Here is a 25,525-nt window from a genome sequence, read left to right on the forward strand (position 1 = left end):
TTTGCCTATGGTAAATGTTACATGGGACTCTCCAGGCCATAAGAAGCCTTTCTCTTATCCTCAAACTATCAAAAAAAATTTTAAGATTTTTAATTTATTTAGTTGAGAGAGAGCGAGAGCGAGAGCAAGAGGGAGAAGCAGACTCCCAAGGCGGGGCTCGATCCCAGGACCCCAAGATCATGACCTGAACCCAAGGCAGATGCTTAACCGACTGAGCCACCCAGGCACCCTTTAAACTATCAAAATTTTAACTGAATATGCCAACCCACAGATAGGCTCATGACAACAAATTCCCTGAGTATGTAGTCCTTCCTATCAAGACACCCAGGAAAGATTATATCAAGTATGGGATGGATATATATGGCTTACTCCCACAATAGGGCAACTAAGCCAAAAGGCCCTTTTATGCTGGGAACAGAAAAACCATACTTGATTCATGGTCCAATAGTATTTGCCAAATAGGATGGCTCTCCTCCCCTCCCCTCCCCACCACCAGAAGCCTGTGACTTCACCATTATTTTACAGGCAACCCATTGACTTGCTACTGACTAGTCAAGGTGACCAGATGTCAGATGGCTAGCACCTAATGGAACACAATGGTTATGTGGGCCAAATCTGTGGCCATGGCTTCCACCAGGCTGGACCGGGAGATGTACTATAGGTTATGCCTAGATTCACGGCCATAGCGCTCAGACTAGCACCAGTCCAGCTAATCTTCCGTATCTAAAACAATGATGGACAAGATCCGTGTTCCATGGGTATGACCATCTGACATCTATTTTTCTTCCATCAGTAGCTTTAGAAAAAGATGTCATATGGCACCTGGAGGCCCTCGATAAGTACACAATTAAGGCCTTAAATGACTCTCCAAATAGCATTACATTATTAAACACTAAAGTGACTCAAATGTGTAAAACATTTCTACAAAATAGAATGGCATTAGATGTCTTAACAGCAGCACAAGGAGCAACATGTGCCATTATTAAAGTAGAAGGTTGTGTCTATATTCCAGATTATAACAAAAATATAACAGGAGTACTTACTGATATAAATAACCGAGTCAGTGCTCTTAAAGACCCTGCATTGTCTTAAAGGCCTTAATGATTGGTTAAATTCCTGGTCAGGAGGTGGACTGTGGTCCACCCTAAAGGGTCTTCTTTATCACACTTTTTATTTTTATTATAATATGAATCCTAATATGTTGTCTCTTTTGCTTTGTTCTCTCCTATTGTTGAGATACATGCAAGCAGTTCCCGACTCCTTTGCCCAGCCAATAGATGAGCCTTACTACTCAAAATAAATTCACCCCAATGTACCCTCTGTACTCTACAGCAGTGGCCTTCTGTAATAGTTACTTGTAGGGACAGACGGTGGCCAATTTCGGTCCATAGGTAGGGACATCTCTACGACCCCTGTCAGCTTGAAGAAGTTACAGAAGATGAGCCCTTTGCCTTTCAACAACCTTAAATATTTAAGAACCGAAGAATGGTCAGGGGGAAATGATGAGGGACAGAAGCAGAAACATGTTCACCTTTAGCCCCAAAGGCTCACCTATGGCCTGCATAGTTTCAGTATGGATCAAATGCGTGCTGGTTGCTACATTCTTAAAGGGTCTCATCACTGCCTGTAAATTTCACTGATAGTTAATATGGAACTGAATGATAATCACCAGAGAAATCTTGCAAAGGTAGTTTTACGAGTAGAAATTTGAAGTCAATACTTATGATCTGATCCTCCCGGCACGTCCTCTCCCCCTTGAGCACTAAGCATATAACCACCAGCTGCATACAGCAAAAGTGCAGCTCTTTGTGCCCACGGGTCCTGTCCCTGTGCTACTTACCAAAACTTACTCAGTTGTACCATACAATGTCTAAAGAATTCTTTCTTGGGGCACCTGGCTGACTCAGTAAGTGAAGCATGTGACTCTTGATCTCAGGGTTGTGAGTTCAGGCCCCATGTTGGGCATGGAGCCTACTTAAAAAAAAAAAAAAAATTTATTTCTTGACCATCATGCTCAATGATCCCTCAACATCTTGTCTTCCCCGTGGCCAGAGCCATCACTCAAAAGGCCTACGAAAGCCAAAGCCTACTTGCTAAAGCTGAGTTCTTCACGTGGTTACAAGGCTCAGCAGGAGCAGCACCCGGCCTTCTCCAGCCTCATCTCTCACCACGTCCACAAACAGCCCAATGCTCAGGCTGTTCTAATCCACTACAGTTCCCTTCCCCACTGGTGATTAATCCTCTCTGGAATGCCTCCTCTCACACTTGCTGGCCCCTCAAGGCACTTTTTTTTCTGTAAAGATTTCCCTTACAACCCTGCCACCCCTGCTTTAAAAAGTGGGTCCCTTGTGCGTGACACGCTTCGAATCCTTACTGCTAGGTTGTACACCAACCACCTCTGCCATTATTTATTTCCGGGTTTGTTTTTCCTACGAGACCGGGCTCTTTGATGGTAGGAGTTGTATTTTATATTGTTCTCATTGCCTGGCACATGTTAGGTGCTTAATGTCTGATGAGCGAATGAATGAAAGATGAAGGAGGGAAGGAAGAAGCAACAATGAGAAGAAAGGAAGGGACACTCCTGTGTCTGAGGAGAGCCCGTTGTTTCCACAGTGGCTTCTCAAACTGCCTCTGCTTCAAAGGAAGAGGCCCAAGTGAAGAATAGGTTGGGTTAGAAAGTCCCACTCTGGAGCTGAAGGAGAGAGAAGAGAGGGATCTCTAGGTGGGGAAAAATATTTAAAATGCTCTTTTAATCACACAGATAAGGAATTAAATGAGCCGGTCCTCAAAGAAATCCATCTCCCTTTCAGTGCTGACCGGGAATAAAGAGGGGAGATCTGTCCACATCACCACATCAGAAAGAGTACGCTCCATAAAGGTTGATCGAGCGATAGCTTATATGAAGTGCACTGAGGGTCACCATGGACTCCTTCTGCCACAAATAACTCATCAGTTTGCCACAGAATGGTTGTCCTGGCCTATTGGCCGGACCGGCCACCATTTTTGGAGTTAGGCAACAGAGAGAGAGAGACATGGTCTTATTTCTAAGGCTGTTGCTTAAGTGCACTTGTTCCTTGAGGGTAGTAGAAAAACACTGGATGTCTAAAAAAAATCAAATAGACTTGATTTCTACCATTAGAACCTTCTAATTATTGCCTTAGTGGGCATGAGGGCTTATTTCAAAGGGGATGAGGCGTGGGATAAGATTTAGTGGCAGGAGACAATAGCACGTAGGGGAAACAAATCTTTAGGGCCTGTGTAAAGGGGAGGTGGGTCACCAGATTAGGAGCACCACTTGGTGCTTTGATATACCTTCTGACTTAATCCTCATGATATACAGGAAGATTGATTATTTTATAACAAAATATTTTTATAACAATAGTTAACTTTTATTGAGTATCACCTTACTTGAATTATCTCATTGGTCCTCACAACCCTAGTAAGTTTAAAGACAAGAAAGCCAAGACTTAAAGAAATTAAATCTGCCCAAGGTAAAAAGTGGTATAGCTGAGATTTAAACCCAAGTCTGTCTTCATTCTTAACCACTGTACCACACAGCCTCTTACTGTTATCTGAACCTCAGCGTAGTTATGACTGGCCCAAGGCCACACAGCTAATAAATGGCAGACCTGGGGTTTCAATCCAGGCCTATGTGCTTCCCAAACCTACACGATTTATACTCTGTAGTCACTTAAGTAGGTGAGGATTGCAGGAGGCTAGAAGACGTCTCCATGGGAGAGTCACGGAAAACATTTCGAATAGCTTATAACTTTGCCTTCCAGGAACTCAACTGTATAGGTCTCAGGTGGTCCAAGAATCTCCCTCTCACCGTGCCTGAGCTATCCATATCCTAGGGAACTCAAAGAGAGCCAGAAGTCATTTGACACTGAACTTTATTTGTTCTGACCATCTGATATCCTATCCACCCTGCTAGGAAACAGAGACAACGTTCTGTGCAGAAGACCAGAGACATGTCAAGATAAACATTGTGGTCAGGCCTCAAGAACAAGTTCTGTGGCTGCTGGTCAACTGCCCGGTCAGGTCTCCTCTCTTCTCAGCGTGAAACAGGTGCGGATTCTCCAAATGGCTGTCAGAGCCACACCTTGGAGACCAATAACAGACTTTGGTATCCAAAGTCTTGATTACAAAGAAATATAAATTACCCAGTCATTGGTGAGAAGGTAATTCGCTCTACTACTGGCCAGGACCACAAAATGGGAGGAGAGGTGGTGAGGTGACCCAGAGATAGAAATTGGAACTTTCCAGTAAATATCAGGCAAGGGCTGGCAAACTGATTCCACCCTACCAGGAATGACTGCAGTTGCCCCAGAAACACTTTCCTAGGAGCTCTTTGTGCCACACAACCAATGCTAAGCAAGTAAGGGCTTGCTCCCCAGAGACCTCCTGCCACCCACTTTGGCTTCTTCGTCAATGCAGACTTGACTAGTTTAGACCCCACGGAGCTGCTGCTTCCCAAAGCCGGTGAAAGGGTTTCCCACCGTCAAGAAGAAATCATCTCCCTTCTCTCTAGTTTCTATAAGGTAGCCCCAAGGAGGGCTCATGAGTGTGTGAGGCCCGAGAGAGGAGAAAACACCGCCCAGGGTATCCAACTCTCTCCACTGGTCGGGACCGAACCACCGGGACTCTTCTCTGCTATCCCAGCTCTAGCCACCTGGGGGCCCCTGGCTCCGGAGCATCAGGCACCCGACCCTGGCTTCGCTCCCAGGGAAGGCGCTGAGCTGGGAAACCCAGGCCCGGGAGGCCTGGAGCAGCTCGGTTTCCCAGGCACCTGAGGGCGGGCTAGTGTACCACGAAGTCTCAGGTTTCAGGGGGATGGCAGTTGCCCGTCTAAAGGCTTCTCTGTTCCTTGGAATTGTACAGAATGTCTCTTGTGGCTTTTCTTCCTCCCTCCTTGTTTCCTGTTGACTCTCCCCATCCGGCTCTCTGAATCACTGGACTCCACAGGAAAGAAGCAGATGTTGACTTTACTTTTCGAAGCCAACGTCAGCTCCCTTCTGTGGAGTGGGGAGCAGGCAGGAAGGTGAGAGGCAGGGAATGGAGGAAGATCGCCCTCATCCTTTCCAAATTTGAGGGAGGATGTCGGGGGAATCTAAGAGGAGTCAGGGAACCTAGGCAAAAAAGTCTTGATTCCTGGGGAGAAGGAAAAAGGGGGCGCCCAACCAAGGCCCCAGTGTTGGCTGTGGCAGCAGGATCATGAGGAGGGAAGCACAGGGGGAGAGTGTTTCTGGTTTGGGCGCCAGCCCTTCTCATCTGAGGTAAGGCCTCATCTCTTGCCAGCAGCATGCTCAAGACTCAAAACTCAAGTCAGTCTGCAAGTCTGGGAAGACAGTCCAGAGGCTTTTCTTGTCCATCTGAGCCCCCAGACCATGGCTCTTACGCAAGTCTTTTGGAGAAGCTGCCAAGAGGACTTTCTAGGGCTTTATTATACATTCATTGCTCCTATTTCTCTTCTCTTTTTTCTTCCTCGGGGATTTTCTTTCGGGCAAAGAAGCCAAGCTGTAGAGGAAGAGATAAGAGTCATCACCAAATGTCCTGCCTGGGGACCTTGCCAACAGCCCTCAGATATGTCTGAAATCTTCACTTTTGTTCTGCTTCCAAAAATGAGATTCTAGTTTATTTTATTTGGCTTAGTTTAATTCAACCAACATTTGTAGAGTATAGTGAAAGAGATCCGGGCAGGACACCCACAGCCTACTTAGCCGCCCAGCACAAATCCAGTTCTCCCTGCTATACTCAAGGAGCCCTCAACTCATGGGCATCATGGCCCATACTTCCCACCAAAGCAGTGCTTACCTTCCAAAGACAGAAGACAAGGAGAGCAAGTAGGAGCAGCCCTCCCAGGACACTGCCAATGAGGATCCACAGGGAGATGAGGACAGGGCGGGTCTGAATCACCTCCAGCAGGCTCTGTATGGGGAGGACAGCTGTTCGGTACTTGCACCCTTTCTCCCAGCTAGCCTCACCTCACATTATAGGGGTGAAATAGAAGCCTCAAAATAGAAGAATAAAAAGAAAGCAACCGAGGCAGGAATAAAGGCAGTGGGAGCCCAGCATCCTGATTTATCACTTCTGACTCCCCAGCTGCCTGCTAGTGAGGATGCCTCTGTTCTAAAAAAGCCCCCAGGTGCCCTTGCCCCATTCCCACCCTCACTCTTTCTGTGGCTCCCAAACCCAGGCTTCGGTCCCACCTCACTCCAACGAGAGGCTTCTGTCAGCTGTAGGACACTGCCCTCCTTAGCTCCCAGCTCAAAGGTGCTGACCACTGTCAGAGACTTGAATTTGGCCTGTGGAAGACATTGAAAATGAGCCATCATCAGGTGGTGTGGTCTTAGAACCCCAACAGCAAAGATGAGGCTGGTAGGCACAACTTCCAGCATCTTCCAGACCAGAAGAAAAGGTTGGAGATCAAAGGAGAAAGAGCAGAAGGGTAACAGAGGGAAAGCCTCTGGCCCTTCACGTGTGCGGTTTGCTCTACCCAGTATTATTTAACTCCCGTTCTTTGGCTAACCCCTACCCCTCCTTCAGGTTGAAGTTTAGACATCATCCCTTCTGGGAATTAGGGAAGTGTTTCCTCCTAACCCCCACCACCCTGGATTAGGTCATAATATTCTGTTTACTTCTCTGTCTTTCACCGCTGGACTAGAAGATCCTTGAGGTCAAGAGCTGTGTCTTATAAACATATGTGTCTCTAGGGCCTAGTGCCTAGCACAGTGCCAAGTACACACTGGTTTCTTAATAAGGCTTTATTGAAAAAATAAATGAATGAATGAAAAAAGGATACCGAGGAGAGATACAGAGAGAACCAGACTTAGAGAAGGATGGTGTCTCAGACTTAAACTTCCCATAAAATATGCCTACATCCCAGGGAGCTTGTGCTATTCAAAGTAAATTGCCCCTAGTCACTGTTATAGTCGTTATAATTAAGATGTCGTTTCCCTGCTCAGAAACTCACACTGACTCCTGACTGCCCATTGCATTGAGTTCAGTTTCACCTCCCTAGCTTTGGAGAACTTTCATAACCTACAACACACCTTTCAGCTATACAATCTTGCCTCCCATTACCCTCCAATATCTATCATGCGTACAATATCGACTATTTATTCATTCATTTAAGAGAAATGTATTGAGTCACTATAATGAGTTAGGCATGGTGCTGAGTGTTGGGGATATTCTCCTCAGTGTCTACCTAATACAGGTCCTTTTCTATAGTAGGCACTTGATAGATTATTAATTGGCTGAATTTAGGTATGCTATAAATGTTGATTTTTTAAAATATTTTATTTATTTATTCATGAGAGTCAGAGAGAGAGAGAGAGAGAGAGAGGCAGAGGGAGAAGCAGGCTCCCTGCCTAGCAGGAAGCCCGATGCGGGACTTGATCCCAGGACCCTGGGATCATGACCTGAGCCAAAGGCAGACGCTTAACCATCTGAGCCACCCAGGCGCCCCTAAATGTTGATTATTGATATAGCACCAAGGGATGATAAACAGAGGAAAATACAAGGAATCCATCTCGTTATTCATTTATTCTTTACAACCCCATGAAGTAGGTATTATCTTCCCCACTTTAGAGATAGAGAGAAAGAATCAGAGAGAGATTAAATTACTTGCTCAAGGTCCAACAGCTCGTAGGAGGCAAATCTGGAACTTGAACCTGAGTCTATTCCAAAGACTATGCCAAAGTTCCAGGTAGGAGCAGAGGAGGAGAGTAGAAGAAAAGATTTACCCTCCGGAAAAATTCATTGTGAAGCAGCCTCAGTAGTCCAACAGAGACCTCGGTCCCCTTTGCCAGTCGCCCAAGATGACACCTCACAACCTGACACCGAGTGTTACTCCCGTTCTGCCAGAAGAGAGAGACAGATCAGGATCTTGGGGTGGAAAAATTGCCTACTCCCCACTCCTGCCCCAAGGCTCCAAAATCTACTGCTCCCTGCTGCGTTCCCACTCTGGATATCTCCTTCACCTTCTTGCGACTCATACCAGTCTGTATGTGTGCTGAAACTCCTCTGGGTGCACAGGGCGCCTTGGGGGCTCGGTCAGGTTCTCTACTGCGCAGCTTGCCTAGAGGAAGATGCAACTTGAGCAACCCTCTTGATGGTGAGAGGTCACCCACTCCAGGCTGAGCAGGAGCATACTATCCATGCATGCTCTGTGGTTCTTCCCTGCGCAATCCCTTTCTTTCTCCCCAAAGAAGCCACATGTGTAAAAGAAAGGTCTCCCAGAGGGAGGAGCCCTGAGAGCAGTGACCCAGCAGATAGGGGGCTGGGTAAGTTCACCAGATCGAGGTGGCAGGGTTCCCTATGCCCTTAGCCCAGACTCACATTGTCAGTGATAACTTGAGACAATGACAGGAAGTAATTGCCCCCATGGGCTACAGCTGGAAGGAGGGCCGAGATGATGAGGCCACTGACCACATAGCAGCCAAGGTTCTGAACCTAAGAGCAGGATTGGAAATGGGAAGAAGTGGGAGACAGAAGATCCTTCCTCATCTGTTCCCCTTCACCCTAGATGGCCCTGGACATCTAAGAGAGACTCGTCCCCTCCTTTGCCCAGGACTCCTCCCCCTCCCCCTGCTCATACCAAGGACCCTCCAGCTTCTCACCCTAAGAGTGGTTTTGAATTCGGGACCCACTGGGAGGGTCCCGTATGGGTGGACCTCATAGCGGTGCAGAGTGGACTCACTGCGTGGACACCAAGTCAGGAAGTACATGGTCACAGCCATGACACAGACACAGGGGCACATGATCAGCACACAGACATGGATTCAGGGAAGGCAGAGCCAGCACATGGATAAAGAGATGGGGACACATAAAGAAGATCGAAATGGGACATGACGTAGACTTGATACAAACTTTACAGTCACATCCCATACCCGTCACCCCAACTTCAATCCCCAAGGCCTACAGCAAAGCCCTATACCTAGGACGCATAGGTATACCTATACCTAGGAAAGGAAGATGCTTAAAAGGTTCAACTTGAGTGGGATTGAGGGCAAAAAGATGGAGCAGCCCCAAGGGTTTGGGGGAAACACGTGGAAGGAAAGGGAGGAAACATAGAGTATGAGTCTGGGGTCAGAACGGGGTCCTAGCGGGGAGGTGAGCCATACCTGGAGAATAGGAGGTGGGGCTCATATTGAATGTAGGCTGAGGTCTGGGCTGTGTTATCTTGAAGGGTCCCATTTCTCTCCAGGCTATTGCTGTAGGGTCAGGGGGAGAGGCTCACGTCCCAGCCCCCTCTTAGACAACCCTTCCCCGACAAGACCCAATGGGAGAGGCCTGGGGGGGATGTTCCCTTTGTTCTCACCTGGTGGCAGTCAGCCTCACAAGGACCTGGCTCAGGAGCGAAGAGCAGCTAAACTCAAACTCCAGCAGGAAGGTCACCTGGGGTCATATGGGGTTATATGGGGAATCTTCCTCTTCAGGAGCTGTTGTGTACCTCCTTCCCTAAACTCCCAGGCCCCGCAGTTTCCAGTCCCTGCTCTCTCAAAGCTGCTTTCTCATTCTGGGCCCCCACTCACCTGGGCTCCGGTCTGAAAGACAGGGTGCCCCACACTGCAGAGCCGGACATGAGGCGAAGGGGCGGTGCATTCCACCTTCACTGGGCTGTCCCTCTGAGAGCAGAGGAAGGGGGTGGGGGCTGGAGCTGAAGCTGCAAGTGCTCTCCTGCCCGCAGCCTCGAAACACTGAGCCTTTCTCTAGAGCCCTTCACAGCCGAGGCCAATGCCCCAATCTTCTTCCTCCTCCTGCCCTGACTCCTCCCAAACCTCCACCCCCACCCCGCCCCCCAGGCACCTGAGGCGTGAAACTGGCCAGGTGGAGGTTTCTAGAGAAGCTGAGACTCAGGCTAGTGTTGTAGGCATTTTCCTTCCTGTTCTCCAGAGTTGCTGACACCAACACTTTCTGCCGACCTCCTCGAACCACGAACGGGTCCTTCCTAGGAGTGGCGGAGAAGGGAGAGCCCAGGAATTGAAAAAGCTCCCAGAAGCATCACTTCTGCTTTCCTGGGCAAGAAACAACCCTCCAGCTCCCTTCAAGTTCCTTCCAGTTGGTCTCAGGTCACCCTGGTTTGGCCAGTTCATGTCTGTCCCACCTGGAGCCTTTGATGTCCATATTAGCTCGAAGCACCAGGTCTGTAACACATTCATTGTCAGGGCCACAATCCTTTGAGAAGGGGACCTAGAGGGGAAAGAAGGGGCTGAGGGCCCGATAGGAAGGCAAGGAGAAAGGGATGGAATTAGGGGAAAAGTGAAAAGAGAAGAGTGGATGCCCAGGTCAGATTTCGCTGTGATATCAGGTGTCCACCCTCCATGTCTCTCGAATTCACTGAGGACAGTGTTGAGACCTAGGGGCAGGGCAGGGCTTGGCACCGCTGACCAGCTTTTGTATGGAGGTAGGTGAGCCTTCATCCAGCACAGGGCCTGGCTTTGTGGTGTTGTCCAATGCAAAGGTCACAGTCAAGGCCAGGGGCCGGAGGTAATCTGAGGTATCCTGAGGAAAACCAGAGTCAAGGATCATGGGGAGCCTGGGTTAGGGGTACAGCCCAGGCCCCTGGCAGAATGGGAAGATTATAGTGATCATGTGCCGAGCACCTTCTATGTGCTGGGTACTGTCCTAAGGTTTTATCAATACCATTACATTGAATTCTAACACAACTCCCATGATGTAGCTATTATTAGTATCTCCTCCTTTTAGGCAAGGAACCTGAGGCATGCAGGTTGTGTGACTTGTCAGAGTTGACAAGCGGCAAACGGCGGAGCTGGGCTTCAAACCCAGATCAGCCTGCCCCCAGATGCTGACCTTCCTGGCTTTCCCACCTTCAGCTTCGGCTTTTTTGCCAATCCAGCGGGAGTTCGTCCTCCAATCCGCCTTCCCCTCGCTCCCAGGCCCTGATGCAAAGCACTTACTGCTCCTCCTCACCAGCACATGGAAGTGTAGCGCCTCACAAGTGACATTCCCGGCGCTGAGCCGGAGCCTCCGAGGGGACAGCCTCTGGCCAGAGCCATCAAACGCAGCACGTGCCCCCGCCGTCCACTCATCCAGGGATGCTGTAAACCGCAAATCTGGACGGGGCAGGCAGGAGCGAGGGTGAAGGGCGGTCCAGAGACAGAGGCCGGCGGGGTTGAGAGTTGCTTAGGCTGCTCCGGTCACTCACAGAATCGACGATCCCAGCGGCCAGGCGTGCGCGAGGTCACTTGGAAGCAAAGGGCGGCAGATAGGCAGGCTGCCTCCTGGCCTCGCCGGCTGCAGTCCCTCTGAACCACACTGATGGCTGGCGGGGTCACCTCCAGTGAGGGGGCCAGGTGGACAATGGGCCGGGAGCTGGGAGCAGGGTGGGAAAGAAATTCTAGCAGTAAGAGGACAGCCCTTTGAAAAAGGCAGTCCCCAGCGTTGGCCTCCCAGAGGTCAAAGGCAAGAACGAGGGGCTAAATGTATGCGTGTCACTCTCTCCGGAACCTTCTGGCAGAAAGATAATAGCTGACATTGAAGAAGTACTTGCCATGTGCTAGGCACTGCGTCAAGATCTTTACCCGATTGTGGCATTGAATCTCACAACAAGCCTCTGAGGCAGGCACTATGATTATTCCCATTTTTAAAAACTAGGAAATGGAGGAACAGAGCAAGTTGGTCAAGAAATCCAAATCTAGGGACGCCTGGGCGGCTCAGTTGGTTAAGCGTCTGCCTTCAGCTCAGGTCATGATCCCAGCAGGAGCCTGCTCCTCTCTCTCCCTCTGCCCCTCCCCCGGCTTGTGCTCTCTCTTTCAAATAAATAAAAATCTTTAAAAAAAAAAAAGAAAGAAAGAAAGAAAGAAATCCAAATCTAAGTCTGTGACTCCCAAGCCCTGTGACTGCCCACCGCCTTCTGAGCTGGCGCGGCTCACCTGAGCAGGACGGCTGCCCCCTGGGCACCCACAGCCACATCTACCAGGTCATCTCCATCCAGATCCAGCCGGCCGTCCACACTCCGGCCAAAGTAGCTGAGGGCCTGTGGCATGGAGACGGCAGCAATCCTCTGAGCGGAAGAGAGGGGAGACTGAGCTGGGACTCTCCCACCTGGTGGCCCAGGCCGCCCACCCGGTACACTCACAATAAGGAGTAAGAGAATAAGAAAGGGGGCGCCTGGGTGGCTCAGTCGTTAAGCATCTGCCTTCGGCTCAGGTCCTGATCCCAGGGTCCTGGGATCGAGCCCCACACCGGGCTCCCTGCTCAGGGGGGGAGTCTGCTTCTCCCTCTGCCTCTCCCCCTGGCTTGTGCACTCTCTGTCTCAAATAAATAAAATCTTTAAAAAGAGGGAGAGAATAAGAAGGAATAAAAGAAACTAGCCTGTGTCTAGGAATCCCTAGTACAACAACCCGCATCTTACCCTACCACCTCACCTTTTTGACTACTGATAAAAGAGCACTTGTCCAGTTTAGGTCTCCAGGTCAGGGAAACAATGACGAAAAAGGAGCACACCCCCCTTCCCCTTCCTCCCACCCATGCCCCTGCTTTATCCGGACACTCCTGACCTGGGCGGGCCGGGGCCTGAGCCCGCTCCGGGTGCCATGATACAGGTACAGTGCTCCGTGGTGCCCATCCTCCAGGGGTGCCCCCACGACCACATCAGCAAAACCATCTTGGTTCAGATCAGGAAGGGCACCCATGGCAAAGCCAAACCGAGCATCCTGGGGGGGTTCCGGCTGAAGTGTTCCCTGGAGTGTCAGCAAGGACTGCTGGTGGAGGGAGAAGACAGAAGACGCTGAGCCGGCAGTCCCAACCTCTCAGCCAGCCCGTGAATGGGTGAATGGATGCGCCTTCCCTTCCTTCTTCCCTCCACCCCCCACAGACAAGTTCAAGGGGAGCCAGCGAGTCTCACCTGACCCACCAGATACACATAAACCCGCCCCGTCTCCTTGTTCTGGGGCCCCAGGAACATGGGGGCAGCCACAAGTAAGACATCCGTTATTCCGTCCCCATCCGTATCCAACGGGCAGAGCTCACTGCCAAAGTAGGAGCCAATCTGGGGAGTGGTGGGGAGTGGGACCCCAGAGAAAAGACAAGGTGATTGTGGACAAGTGAGAAGTACCCGCCAGCCTGCCAGTCTGATCCTCACACCCCTGACGGACTCTGCCAGCCAGAATTCAGCAAAGACTTTTCAGGCTCCACTCTTGGCTCTTCCCCTTCCTCCCCCACAGCCTGAAGTCCCCTCAGGATCCAAGGTCCCACCCTCCCTTGCATGCCCTACCTGCTCCCCCTGGAGGCTCTGGGCAACCCTCACAGTCCCATCTTCCTTAAGCTGGAAGGCGATGACCTTTCCTCTATGTCTAAACCGAGGAGCCCCTGAGAGAAAGAGGCGGCGTCCACCCCACAAAAGCATGGAGGAAACAGAGTAACCTAGAAATGGGCAGGGAATCAGGGGTGAAAGGGAAAAAAGATGGGGTCAGAGTAAGAGGGTTCCCTAAAGGCACAGGAGCAGGTCCCAAGGAAAGTAGCAGATCAGTGAGAAACTGCTCTCACACCCTCCACTGGTGAAACATTTCCTCCTCACCCCATCATCCCCTGCAACCCTCTGCAACTCACCCAAGTAGGCTGCGTGGTTCTGCAAAGCAGGGGGGAACTCATCTTCCAAGGCTGTCCGTGGGGGGAAAAGGTGGTGACCTTCTTCAAGCCATAACACGGAGCCCCCCCAGTCATAGGCCCCCACCATTCCAAAGAGAATCCCATCCTGTTTGGCAGAAACAGATGGGGTCACTTGAAAAGACAACAGGAAATGAGGAGTAAAAACCCCAGGAGTGAGAAGGTCACTAAGAGTATGCTGGGGTCAGTTGGAAAGGCATGGGAAGGTCAGCATGGACACTGGTTAAAGGAGGAATCTAGAAGAGCCCTGGGTTGAAGTTGCCTGAGTCTCAGGTTGGGAGGAGTCAGATGTTGAGGGGGGTCACAGAGGGGTCAGAGTCTGTCCAACCTTTAGCCGATGAGTAGAGAAACCAATCTGAGACATTTCCAGCCCAAAAGAGCTTTCATTTTCTCCATGGGACCCTGAGCACGATAAAATATCAAAGCAGAATCAGGGAAGAGCTCACCACAGAACCCCACCTACACCCTGAACCCCCCTTTTCTGTCCTCCATTTCTTCAGGGTAGTCATTACCCTCAAGGCCAAAGATCCGGTCTCCTAGTGCATCCACAATGTCAGTCAGCGCAGCTTCATCTGTGACATTGAAGAAGAATCTCTCATCTGGATCACTGGCAATCATCCTGATTTCCCGCAGGAAAGAGGTGGGGTCTCGCTGCCTCCGGAGGTAGTGGCCAAGGACCTGGGGTCAGGAGACCCAGGTGGGGTCAGTTAGCTATGCGGAGTGGGATGTTAGAGCAGGCCAACTAAAGTGAAGGAAGGGCAATACGGCCGATCTTTGGGAAGTGGTTAATGCCCATTCTCTTCAAGTTCCCAGTCCTCAATGTCACCATCCCCCCTCCATCCCGCCAGACCCAGAGGAGATTCTCACCGCGATCCCATAGCGGGTCACTCTTCCAGCCTCACAGGCCTTGAGTGCTGCAGGAAGCTCCTCCCCATCGTGTGACTCTCCGTCAGTGACAACCACCAGCAGCCTGGCAGCCTCTGGTCGGCCCCCATGGGACAGACTGAATCCTTCTGTGCTGAGAAGAGAGAGAAAGGAGTGAGGTGTGATCACGAGTATGCAGATACACACACACACACACACACACACACACACACACACCCCACTGTCACAGTTCACCAAGGTCAGGCATCTCCCCTTTTACTCCATTTCCCTGACAGTGGCTGGCACGGAGACTGCACACAGTAAGGGCTAAAATGTTTGAATGACATAGAACATATAGAGCAGCATATCCTCCAGGCAAATAAGTATAAAATCCATTCGCTCGTAGATTCATTCAGCAAATATTGCACTGGGGAAAAGACACATATTCAGAGAAGTGTAAAATCAAGGAGGGGGGCGGGACAGGGGAGTCGTCCCAGAGATGAGTTCTGAATCACGTTTGGCAAGCGGGCTAGGACATGAGTGGTGAAGAACCTGAAGGCCAAGATCGAAGTGAGAGTGCAGGGATAGAGAGCGTTCTGTCTACAGAGATAAATCAATCAGAAACGTGGAAAGACAGACATAGACACTTTGAAGAATGTGATGAGAATGTGATGAGATGTGCAAAGACAGCCAGCTTAGCCTTCCCCAACCACCAGTGTGCACACAAAGGAAAGCATGCCAGACATCTTGGGGTGGACGCACTGTACTCCAGACCCTCCCTAACCCTTCTAGGCCCTCCTCACTCTGGCCTCCCAGGCTCCCCTTCCCAATGCCTCACCAGGCCACCAGGATTGCTTGGGCAGTCTTTGTTTCTCGTCCCTCTCGCCGACTCAGGTTCCTCGCTGCCCTCACCACTTCTTCCTTTGTTTGGAAATCTCCCAGGGACCACTCATGCACAGGGCTCTCCCCATACTGTACCAGTCCCACCTGAGAACAAAGCGTGCGCTCACATGGAATGCATGTACTGAGGGAGAAGACAGTATGTGAGGGCAGGGATACTACTGAAGACATGACCTACATTCACCTCATCACCACTCTCTCCCTGCCATCTCTCCCCCTACAAGCCCAGCCATATTGCCTTCTCTTACCTGTATCTGCTCTGGGTCAATAAACAATCTCCCTACCAGTCTTCGTAGGAAAGTCTGAACTTCAGACCACGGGTAGATGCTATTGGAGCCATCCAAGACAATGACAACATCCATGTAGGTGGGACAGCCTAGGAGGAGGGGGATGCTGATGAGGAACAGAGGGGTAGAAGGATATTGGACATGGGGACAACAAGGGAAGAGGTCACAGGAGGGTACATTCCATCCAAACACGTTTTAGGCCCTTCTGAACATGCAAGGAAGGTAGTATGCCCGGCCCTGGGTCAATGTAGAAATGAGTAAAAGAGGAGATGGGCATGCATATAATTTACAAGAAGAAGGAGGAGAAGAGGGAGAAGAAGAGGAAGAAGAAGGAGAAGAAGAGAGGAGGAGGAGGAGGAACTGAGTGCTAGGGAGAAACAGAGCACCACTCTGCTGTAGGACAACAGAGGGTCAGTTCTGATAGTAGGGAATCAAAGGAGGAGGCAATGGAAGATGTTTGAGGAGAGGAGAATATAAGAAAAGACATTTGCATGGAGAACGCTTTAAATAAAAGGACAAGGAGGTATAAAAATAGATGACAAAGAGGAGAATGGGGAGGGAAAGGCCATGGCCAAGGCACAGTGCATGGAGGGGTAGAGTGAGAGTTGAGTTTTTGAAGTTGGTTAGAATAGTTCATGCAGTCTTGATGCCCTGGCAAAGAGTCTGAATTCTAATCTGTTAGAAAACATGGAACTTTTGCAGGCACTTTCGGTAACAATGAGGAAAGGTATGCAGGCCCCCTGTCCAGCATCATACCCTGTTGCCCCATCTTTTTCCCACCCTGCACCCAGTTCTGGGGACTGAGTCCTCAGGCCCTTCTTCTGGCTCACGTTGTGCGGTGGGTGCCAGGCTTCCCTGGGGCCGGAATGAAGCATCTACACGGGCACATATCCCAGAACTGAAGACAGATGAGCCACAAGCACGAGACCAGAGAGGGGCACAAGCCTAGGGAGGGGCAGGAGAAGTATTACCCCAGGGCTTGGGAGTGCACTCTCAACACTTGCCCCTAGTCCAAGAGGCACTGAAACCTGGGATTCCCCTCTTTGCTTTCTAGGGTTTTAAACTTCTTGACCTTGACCCCTTCACATAGACCAGTTTCCTTTACCATACTGCTCTTTTCTCTGCCAAAATCCGTCAGAGATCCCGTCACCACCCTTTCCTTAGCTCACCATGAATCCCCCATCATTGTCTGTCTCTAGTAGAGACATTCCCAGGTGCATATTCACAGCAGGATGAGATGAATTTCCCAGTGGATAGTCACCTGGTTGGAAGGGGGTGGGAGAGAATGAGATCATGGGGTCACACATGAGCTTCTTGAATTTAGGGTGATTTGGAAAGAGGATGAGATCAGGATCAAGTCAAAGACAAGGGAGTATGTAGGATATGGGAGTGAAGGTGAGGTGGCTACTAGCATATCAGGTTAGGGGTTAGGAGTGGAAGAGTGAGGCATCTTCTTACCCAAGTGGCCTTTGGCACATGGAGCACTGTGGGAACCCCCTACAGGGCAGCGATAAACGTCCCCTCTTCTGTCACCTGAAGGCCCATCCCAGGGGGCACCCACCAGCATCCTGGGAGAAGGACATGAATATAAGCATTGTGTGAACATGACCTTTGAGATAGGCCAGAGGGAAAATGCCTGGGGGTAGCAAGTCCCGTATCCCAGCCACTTCCAAAAGACCAGAGTCACTTAGATTCCCATCTGCCTTGCCTCCCTTTTAAGAGCTCCACCACAGTCCCAATCCCATGGCCCTCTGGTTTCCTCCTCACCATCGACGTCCACCCCCGACATGTTGTAAGACACTATATCCAAATTCAGCCTCGGGTGGCCCTGGGAATAGGCGTGGGCGATGCACATCCAGATTAAAGGGGAAGCACAGACCTGGGGGGCAGGGTCATAAGGATAGGAGGAAGCGGTCAGAGAGGCTAATGAATGCCCAGAGAGGTACAACCAGAGAGGAAGCACGAAGGGAACATTTTGATCTCAGTCTATCTCCCTGTTTCTTACCCATGTACTCAGAGCTCCAAGCAAGGATGGTCTTCTTCCTGTGTTTCAGTCCAGCTACCTAACCTGTGGCCCTCTGCCATGCTGGTACACAGCTGCATTTCCATTCCCACCCCTGCAATCTCATTCACAGACATGTCTGGAAGGGTCAGGTTCCTCTTGTCCACATCATTCCTCCTACACATACTCCCCCAGAAGCTGCAAGACTCAAAGAGGGAGAGGGCCCTTCTGCAGCCCAGAACAACTGTCCCTTCCAGATTCTCCCCAAACGCAGGACCTCAGGGAGGACAAGAGGCTAGTGAGTACTGCCTGGTCTCTCCTCTTTCTGTCTCTTCATGACTCCCAGTGTCACGGTCACACTCTCAATCTTTTTCTCCACTGTCTAAGTCCCTGCATGATTCCAGCCCTGAAAACCTCAGTGGTAATTAACTGGGTGGGGCCACTTGCCTGCCCACACACATGGTTTGCCAACCATCCTTACCAAGGGTACCATCACCCCAAGGTTTCCCACAACCCACTTCTTTTCTAACTCATCCACCCTCCCAACTGCCCCCTGCTTACCTGCCTTTCTTCCTTAACTTTCAGCCCGCTCTAAAGACACCCCCTACTCTTGTCCTGGCTGAGTCTCACCCCCCCCACCACCAACCGCAAGCCCTTTAAAATCAGAGCTGGTATGGGGTACCTGGCTGGCTCAGTCAGGAGAGCATGCTATTCTTGACCTCAGGGTCATGAGTTCAAGCCCCATGTTGGGCACAGAATTTACTTAAAAATAAAATTAAATTTAAAAAATGTTAAGAAATCAGAGCTGGTATTTTAGGAAGCAAAGATTACAGGGCACTGGTGAGGAAAAATTCCAAGCCTCTGGTCCCTCCCATGGTTCTTCCCTGTCTTGCTCTCTCCTTTCAAGCAACCCCCTCTCAGGCCACCCCCACCACCCCCGCCACCAATGGCTATAAGCTCTGTCTCAAACCACGTTCCTTCTCAGAAAGGTGTTTTCTATGTGAGCCTTTTTGCATCCAGGAAACTGGCAGGGCTGTATGACCAGCAACTGGAGCTCATTGGTTAGATAAACTGAGTTCTCACCACACAGTCAGGTATGCCTCGGGTTCCAGAGACCCCCAAGGGTAGAAGGAAGTTGGGAGGAGAATAAGAGGAATCAGACTAGCCACGTGGAAGGTCACGTCATATTTCTTTTTGATCCACTCACTCCTCCAGGGCTTAGGATAAAGATTTTAGATAATGGGACACAACTCTGACCCAAGGTCCTGCCCGTCTCAATCCCGAAGCCCTCGTATGTGTGGGCATAAGAATGAAAACATGCACACACACACAAACACACACATACACACATGACACGCAGAATCAGTGTTAACTTCTCACCCTAACTCCGAAGATTTTAACCCTAAAGGTCTCGGTGCCAAACAACCCATACACCTTCCTTCCCCACCAGGAACCAAGAAGTTAACCCCCCTCACCTGTCAGGAACATGATGGGCAAGAGCAGGTGAGGGATGAGGGCAAGCTTCATGCCTGCTTGTTCTCTGTCCGTGTGAGAAGTTCTCTGTGCCTCTGTCCCTCTCCTTTTCTGTTTTCTTTACTTTCCCTCCCATCCTGCCCCCTCCCACTGGCAGCTAAAAATAAAATGGGAGGAGTGATGGTGGGAACTCCGGGCAGCCCCAGACCAAGGAAAGGAGGACTGAGCGATCTTAGCCTATTTCTCTGCCCTGGTGCTGCCCCCTGGAGGCATCATCTCAATATCCAAAGAACCCAAGTCTTGACTTCTGCAGTTTCTTTCTCTTCCTTTTTTTCTATCCTTTGTTGTTGCCAGGCAGTTCATGCTTTCCTCAGGTTTGGAATAGATGGTAGACATGGGAGACAGAGACTTTTTACTTCTTAACCTTATTTATCTCACCCTGGGATATGGAAAATGAAAGAGCTGGTGACAGTGATATCAATTCCCCTCCCACCCAGGGGAGTCCCAACATGTGAACACAGCCAGCCCACAAACCAAACCTTGCCAGTCGCACTTCACTTAGTTCTGTCTGTGACTCAGCCTATGTTGCCTTGTGGCATTATAGCTTTTGGAGGGACTAGAAACTATGAACTGGTATGGGGTGTGGGTTGTGGAACCAGCATAATTACTGTAATATTAGACCCCCTCTTCTTAACTAGGCTATAAACTTCTAAAGTCGGGACCATAGAGCTTCTTAGCTTTTTGTATCTCTACCTCTTAGTATTATGCCCTGCAGAGTGTAGGTGTTCAATAAAAGTCTGCGGGTGATGACGCTAGTGCCTAATCCCATGGAAAACCCAAACCACAGTACCAGGAATTAGAGACCTCAGATGACCAGAACACATGGGACCAGACCAAACACTGATGAGCAAACGGACCTTTAATGTGCTGACCTGAAGGCTTGCTCCCCATTGTGGGCACGCCCACAGCTATTTACACAGAATCACTGTACAGTATTTACAGCAAGATGCTAGACACAGCATCCTTCTGGATAGGCAAAGAAGGGGAGAGAACAGGCTAGGGAACAAAGCCCTGAAATAAAAGTGTAAGCAGAAATCTGCAGGTGTGAGTAGAAGAGGGAAGGGCCAAGTCATGAGGGAGGCTGGTGAGGTAGACATGAAGGAGGAAGTAGCAAACCACCTCTGGTGCATGAGGGGAGAATCCACTGGGACATGAAGTCTCTAAAGTTATGCTTTGGTGGCATTTGAAGGGGGTAAAATCTGCCACAAGTCACCTTTGTGAGGAAAAAGAAGAAGGCAGTTAGAACCTCACAGACCACACCTTCTACCTCCCCTACCAAAAAAGTAATTCTACTGATTAAATTCCTAGGACAGCAAATTGAGAAGGTAAAAAAAAGATGCAGAGACAGAATCTTAAATAGACTCAAGAAACACAAAGTAAAAGGGGTCAAGAGAGACATAGACATTGCAATGAAGGAGGAAAAAGCAAAAGCCCCAGAAGATCTGAACATCAGAATCATCCCGTTGACTTCACAAGTCACCTCTCTTCACCTCACCTTCCCCAAAGCTCCTCCCTCTACCCCGAACTCTTGGGATTTTAACTTTAACCAAGGAGTAGAATTAGAATGAGGCTGGTACATTGGGGATGATCTAAGATTCCATCTTACCAATTCAGATCCCCTCCTTATCCTGTACCAGAATATCAGGGCTTGAGTCGTAGCCAAGGGCAGATTAGAGTAAGAATAGACAGGATGGAGGACACGAGGCCACAAAGGCCCACGATCCCAGGGCCACAGCGCCAGAGGCCTAGTTTGTCCAGTGGAATGAAAAGATCACAGGCATTTCTGACCACATCCAGCAGAAGTGGGGGATGACCTCGGAGGACCCGAGCCAAGAGCAGGACTCGGAGCTGAAGCTTGAGAGCCAGTTGAGGCAAGCCTCTTCCTGGAGTTCCTGGACCCCCAGGTCCTGCAGTTTCAACTCCTCCTGGGGCTCCTCCTCCGGAACCCTTCAGTCGCCGGCTACAAGCTGAAGACTCTTGCTCCATCAGTAGGCGAACCTCATACGCATCACGGCTCAAATTCATGATGAGGGAAAACAGATAGTACCTGGGATAAACAGGCCAGAAGAGTCAGTAAGGGTACATATAGCCACTTAGCATATCAAACAGAATACTTAAACATTTTTTCCCTCACAGTGCAAAGTGCAAATTATATGTAAGAACACCAGCAGTAAGTGCTATTACCCACTATTAGGAATGTCTTCCCAGCTTTCTGTAACTAATCTGTGTTTACATGTACCTTAAGATCCTGGCTTAAAGTCATGAGCATCATCAAACCTTCCAAGAACACCCTCAAATTTCACTTGTCCACTTGGCAAACCATTAGCACACATACACACACATTCAACTTGAACTATAATAATGCAAATGTTTTCAGAGAACAAGCTTCAGTTGTTTGAGAGACTCAGAGACATTATAGATCTTTTAAATCCCACCTTTTGTTAAAACAAACAAACAAAAACAAAAAGCGAGGCCCAGAAGTGTTAAGCAACTTGCTAAATGTGTTAGATTTATCAATTCCTTAAGAACAGTCTATGTTTGGGGCTCCTGGCTAGCTCAGTCAGTAAAGCTACTCTTCATCTTGGGGTCGTGAATTTGAGCCCCATGTTGGGTGCAGAAATTACTTAAAAAACAAACAAACAGGGACGCCTGGGTGGCTCAGTTGGTTAAACGTCTGCCTTCGGCTCAGGTCATGATCCCAGCATCTTGGGATGGAGTCCCGCATCGCACGCCTTGCTCAGCAGGGAATTTGCTTCTCCCTCTCCCTGCCACTCCCCCTGCTTCTGTGCTCTGTCTCTGACAAATAAATATATAAATAAATCTTAAAAAAAACCCCAAAAAACAGGGGCGCCTGGGTGGCTCAGTCGGTTAAGCATCAAACTCTTGGTCTCAGCTTAGGTCTTGATCTCAGGGTCCTGGGTTCAGGCCCACATTGCAGCCTTCTTAAAAAACAAACAAACAGGGGCGCCTGGGTGGCTCAGTCATTAAGCGTCTGCCTTCGGCTCAGGTCATGATCCCAGGGTCCTGCGATCGAGCCTCGCATCGAGCCTCGCATCGAGCTCCGCATTGGGCTCCCTGCTCCGTGGGAAGCCTGCTTCTCTCTCTCCCACTCCCCCTGCTTGTGTTCCCTCTCTCGCTGTGTCTCTCTCTGTCAAATAAATAAATAAAATCTTTAAAAAAACAAACAAACCAATGAACAGTCTACGGTTTGTGTGTGGTTTTTTTTAAGATTTTATTTATTTATTTAAGAGATAGAGCATGAGTGGGGAGGGGCAGCAGCAGAGGGAGAAAAAACCTGAAGCAGACTCCCACTGAGCACTGAGCACAGAGCTTGAGGCCGGGGGAAAACGGGGCTTGATCCTACAACCAACCGATCGACCATGAGATGGTGACCTCAGCAGAAACCAAGAGCCAGATGCTCAATTGACTGAGCCACCCAGGCGCCCCAACAGTCTATGTTCACTCTGACAATAGTGGTCTGTACTCAATGTAATTGTCCTACCTCCAAAACACATCCTGAATCCAATCACATCTCTCTCTCTTACACCCCACCAGCAGTCTCAGCCACCAGCGCCTCTTGCTTGAACTACTACTTTAGTCATTTAACTGGTCTCCCCTTGCCCCCTGCCTCCAACAATTTAATTTCACATAGTAAATCACAGCATTACTCCCCTTCTTAAAACTCACCATGGCTTCCTTCCTATCCCATTTAAAATGAAACCTAGGGGCTCCTGGGTGGCGCCTTAGTCTAAGCCAACATCATCTCTTGGCCATATTAGGGCATCTCCTCCTCTTTTGCCCTACCACAATTCATTTTCCGCTGCAGCAAGAGAGATCTTTAAACACAATTCGAATCATGTCACATCCCTGTTCAGAACCCATTGTACTTAGGATAAAATTTAAACAAAACTAAACCAAAAATCCTACCATTGCCGAAGAGGCCTTGCATGTGATCTGGTCCCCTCCACATCTCCAGTTCAAACTTATGCCCTTCAGTCAATACTCTCCATCATGCTGACTTTCTTTCTATTTCTCTAATTCCACAAAATCTTTCTTGGTTTAAAGTCTTAGAATGGGCTATTTTCTGTTTGAGAAGGTCTTCTCTGCTACTGTTTACTTTGCCTAACTTCTTTTCCGACTTCAAATCTGAACTAAAACATTACTTCTCAAAGTGTTCTTCCCTGACTTTTCAGTCAAAATCAGCTCCCTTTGTGATATATCTCATAACACCCTGTACATTTCTACAAATAACTGGTTTGGTGGTTGTCTTAATATGACTCCCCCACTAGACTAGAAGCTTAGTGAGAATGGGAACCATATCTGACTCTTTGCTTTATTCCCTAGCCCATAGTAAACACCTCCTCAATATTTTTAGAATGAATGAATGAGCAGGCATAACCTGTGAGGCATAACCTGTGGTACAGACAGAAACAGATTTAAGCAATATAATATCTTATCTTGCCCAATCTTAGTCATTCATCATAGAAGAACATCTATCTTCCATCTGCCTCCATTCACTATTCTCTGATAGTTTAAAATCTAAATGAAGATTGGAAGCCAAGTGATTAAGATGTGTATATTCTGGGAAGACCCTGAAAGATCTTTTGCTCATAAAAGCCAAGCCATGCAGTATGGGAAATACAAAAGGTCTTGTAGGATAAAAGGATATCAAACCTGAATGAACGCTGGGCCCACTTCTCCTGATCCACACGGGGGGCTAGTCCAGATTTTCCAGCCCACAGGACATTGTCACAGGCGAAGTACAAGGCTCGATTGAGGTGACTAACAGTGATGCAGAATCTCAGGACAACATCTGATAAGTGCACAGCTCGTTTGGCTGACTCAAGGGCATCTGCTGAGTTACCCAGGCGTAGAACTTGTGGAGATTAGCAAGGAGAAGCAAGGATTTGGAAGTAGAGGCAGAGAGTGAGACACAGAGAAAGAGGAAGCAAGAAGGTGAAAGTCAAGCAAGTGACAGAAACAATAATTACAATTTTTTAAAAAAAGAAGAAAAACAGTTCAAAATTTTTTTTTCTTCAAATTTTAGTTAATTTGTGTCCCAGTTTGGTTTTCTCAAACTTGCCCCATACTCTCCAATCCTTCATTAGTCCCTTACCCCTGCTCTCTTATCTCAATCAAGAGGCATGCAGAGCCAAATAAGGGGGAAGAACTGGCAGAGAAGGTCAAGAACAGGAAGGAAGGACTAAAGGAGAATAGCTGGGGATGGAGAAAGTGTTGGAGTAATAAAGCAAAAGTACGGTTACTTACGCTTCCTTCCTAGGCTCAGATGACCCTCCAGTTGTCGAATTTGTTTCTGTAACTCGGGACTGGCCCCATGTTTCTGTAGTGCATGGCCAAGAAGGGAGCAGGCATACTGGGCGGCCCTGGAGAAGAGGCCAAGCAAGGTAAGGCGGAGATGTCCCTAACCTACGCCTCAAAAAATGTCTTCCAAAGTAAAGTACTGACTTCCCTTTTTCCCAGTTTGAGAACATTCCCGTTCCTCCTCTTTATGCCCACTTCTTACCATTTCTCCTTCAGGCCAGGGGAAGGGAAAGGCGTTAAGGATAAAAAGGAGCCTAGAAAAGGAGTTGGGGGCGTTACTTGGAGTTGAGAAAATAAGAGATTTGACAATGATGAAGTCTGAAGGAGACTGTGAAGGCAGCAGGGCGTCCATCACGAGCACATCAGTGTGAGCATGTACATGACATGTAAGGGAGTGGGGAACAGATGGAGGGATTATTCTTCAGAATAGGTGAACTAGGAGATTTCAAGGCCCTCTAGCTGAATCGAGACCGGAAGACAGGGCGGAGGCAGAGGAGTCCCCAGATGACAACAGGGTGAGGGGACAAGGGAACTTAGAGCCACTCAGCTCTGGGAGGCAGAGTCCGGCTATCCATCGCGGGGCGAATGCTCCTCACGCCACCACCGCCCAGTGAGTAAAGTGCTGGTCTTATGTGGACATGGCCACCCTGAGCGGCCTCCCCGCTGGCCCACTCGTGCCTCAGTTTCCCCATCTTTCCGGTGAGCAGAAACGAATCATCTCCTCACGGCCCGCTCAAATCAGCACCTGGCGGTCCGTCCGGGCCTCCGTAGCCCGAGCTGACCCCTTTTGACCCCCGTAGTATGAACGGACCTCGCCTCACGAGGATCTTCCTCTGTCCCCACCCCCATTCCTATTCGGGCCGCACCTACACAGCCGCTCCCGGGCCTGGCTCTGAGCACTGAAGCGAACCCAGGCGTCCATGACAGCAGCAGCCCTGGCTCCGCAGCCCCGCGCCCGCCCCACTTCCCGCTCCTAGTCACGCCT

At 49.5% G+C, this 25,525-nt stretch overlaps 2 protein-coding genes across 8 annotated transcripts; both read right to left on the reverse strand.

Moving 5' to 3' along the window:
- Nucleotides 1-3,876: 3,876 nt before the first annotated feature.
- Nucleotides 3,877-19,797, reverse strand: ITGA10 (integrin subunit alpha 10). 6 transcript variants are annotated; one of them, XM_081815839.1, is made up of 30 exons: nt 19,161-19,797; nt 17,451-17,562; nt 17,142-17,251; nt 16,853-16,944; nt 16,514-16,628; nt 15,645-15,772; nt 15,335-15,483; nt 14,500-14,650; nt 14,145-14,310; nt 13,961-14,034; nt 13,576-13,720; nt 13,241-13,389; nt 12,872-13,015; nt 12,525-12,725; nt 11,898-12,028; nt 11,171-11,337; nt 10,936-11,078; nt 10,393-10,506; nt 10,109-10,194; nt 9,811-9,952; nt 9,537-9,629; nt 9,323-9,399; nt 9,126-9,215; nt 8,622-8,700; nt 8,341-8,454; nt 8,000-8,080; nt 7,746-7,859; nt 6,210-6,305; nt 5,815-5,928; nt 3,877-5,517 (listed from the first exon to the last, which is right to left on the reverse strand). In XM_081815839.1, exons 1-30 carry the CDS (start codon nt 19,210-19,212, stop codon nt 5,461-5,463), a joined length of 3,486 nt encoding a protein of 1,161 aa, XP_081671965.1. In that variant the 5' UTR covers nt 19,213-19,797; the 3' UTR covers nt 3,877-5,460. The 6 variants fall into 6 exon arrangements, 4 of the variants coding, with proteins under 4 accessions (XP_081671965.1, XP_006730200.3, XP_081671966.1 ...); XM_006730137.3 differs by having other exon boundaries at nt 12,525-12,728; XM_081815840.1 differs by lacking the exon at nt 9,537-9,629 and having other exon boundaries at nt 12,525-12,728.
- A 262-nt stretch (nt 19,798-20,059) lies between these two features.
- On the reverse strand, nt 20,060-25,525 carry PEX11B (peroxisomal biogenesis factor 11 beta). Of its 2 annotated transcripts, XM_006730139.3 has the most exons (5): nt 25,407-25,525; nt 24,487-24,602; nt 23,893-24,094; nt 20,825-21,265; nt 20,060-20,431 (listed from the first exon to the last, which is right to left on the reverse strand). In XM_006730139.3, exons 1-4 carry the CDS (start codon nt 25,460-25,462, stop codon nt 20,860-20,862), a joined length of 780 nt encoding a protein of 259 aa, XP_006730202.1. In that variant the 5' UTR covers nt 25,463-25,525; the 3' UTR covers nt 20,060-20,431; nt 20,825-20,859. The 2 variants fall into 2 exon arrangements, with proteins under 2 accessions (XP_006730202.1, XP_006730201.1); XM_006730138.3 differs by having other exon boundaries at nt 20,060-21,265.

The sequence above is a fragment of the Leptonychotes weddellii genome, chromosome 4, assembly GCF_054177405.1.
Source record: "Leptonychotes weddellii isolate Sample4059 chromosome 4, ASM5417740v2, whole genome shotgun sequence".
Lineage (NCBI taxonomy): Eukaryota > Metazoa > Chordata > Mammalia > Carnivora > Phocidae > Leptonychotes > Leptonychotes weddellii.

Bases quoted from the DNA above. Each gene is read 5' to 3' on its own strand.
- ITGA10 (XM_006730137.3), bottom strand. From the start codon at position 19,212: ATGAAGCTTGCCCTCATCCCTCACCTGCTCTTGCCCATCATGTTCCTG. The intron at 8,455-8,621 runs GTGAGAAGCTGG...TCCTGCTCTTAG, and splicing joins AATTCAAAACCACTCTTAGG to GTTCAGAACCTTGGCTGCTA. The intron at 6,306-7,745 runs GTAAATCTTTTC...TGTCTTCCACAG, and splicing joins ACAATGAATTTTTCCGGAGG to GCCAAATTCAAGTCTCTGAC.
- PEX11B (XM_006730139.3), bottom strand. From the start codon at position 25,462: ATGGACGCCTGGGTTCGCTTCAGTGCTCAGAGCCAGGCCCGGGAGCGG. The intron at 24,603-25,406 runs GTGCGGCCCGAA...CCTCTTCTCCAG, and splicing joins GCCCGGGAGCGGCTGTGTAG to GGCCGCCCAGTATGCCTGCT. The intron at 21,266-23,892 runs GTTTGATATCCT...TGTTTATCCCAG, and splicing joins TGGGCCCAGCGTTCATTCAG to GTACTATCTGTTTTCCCTCA.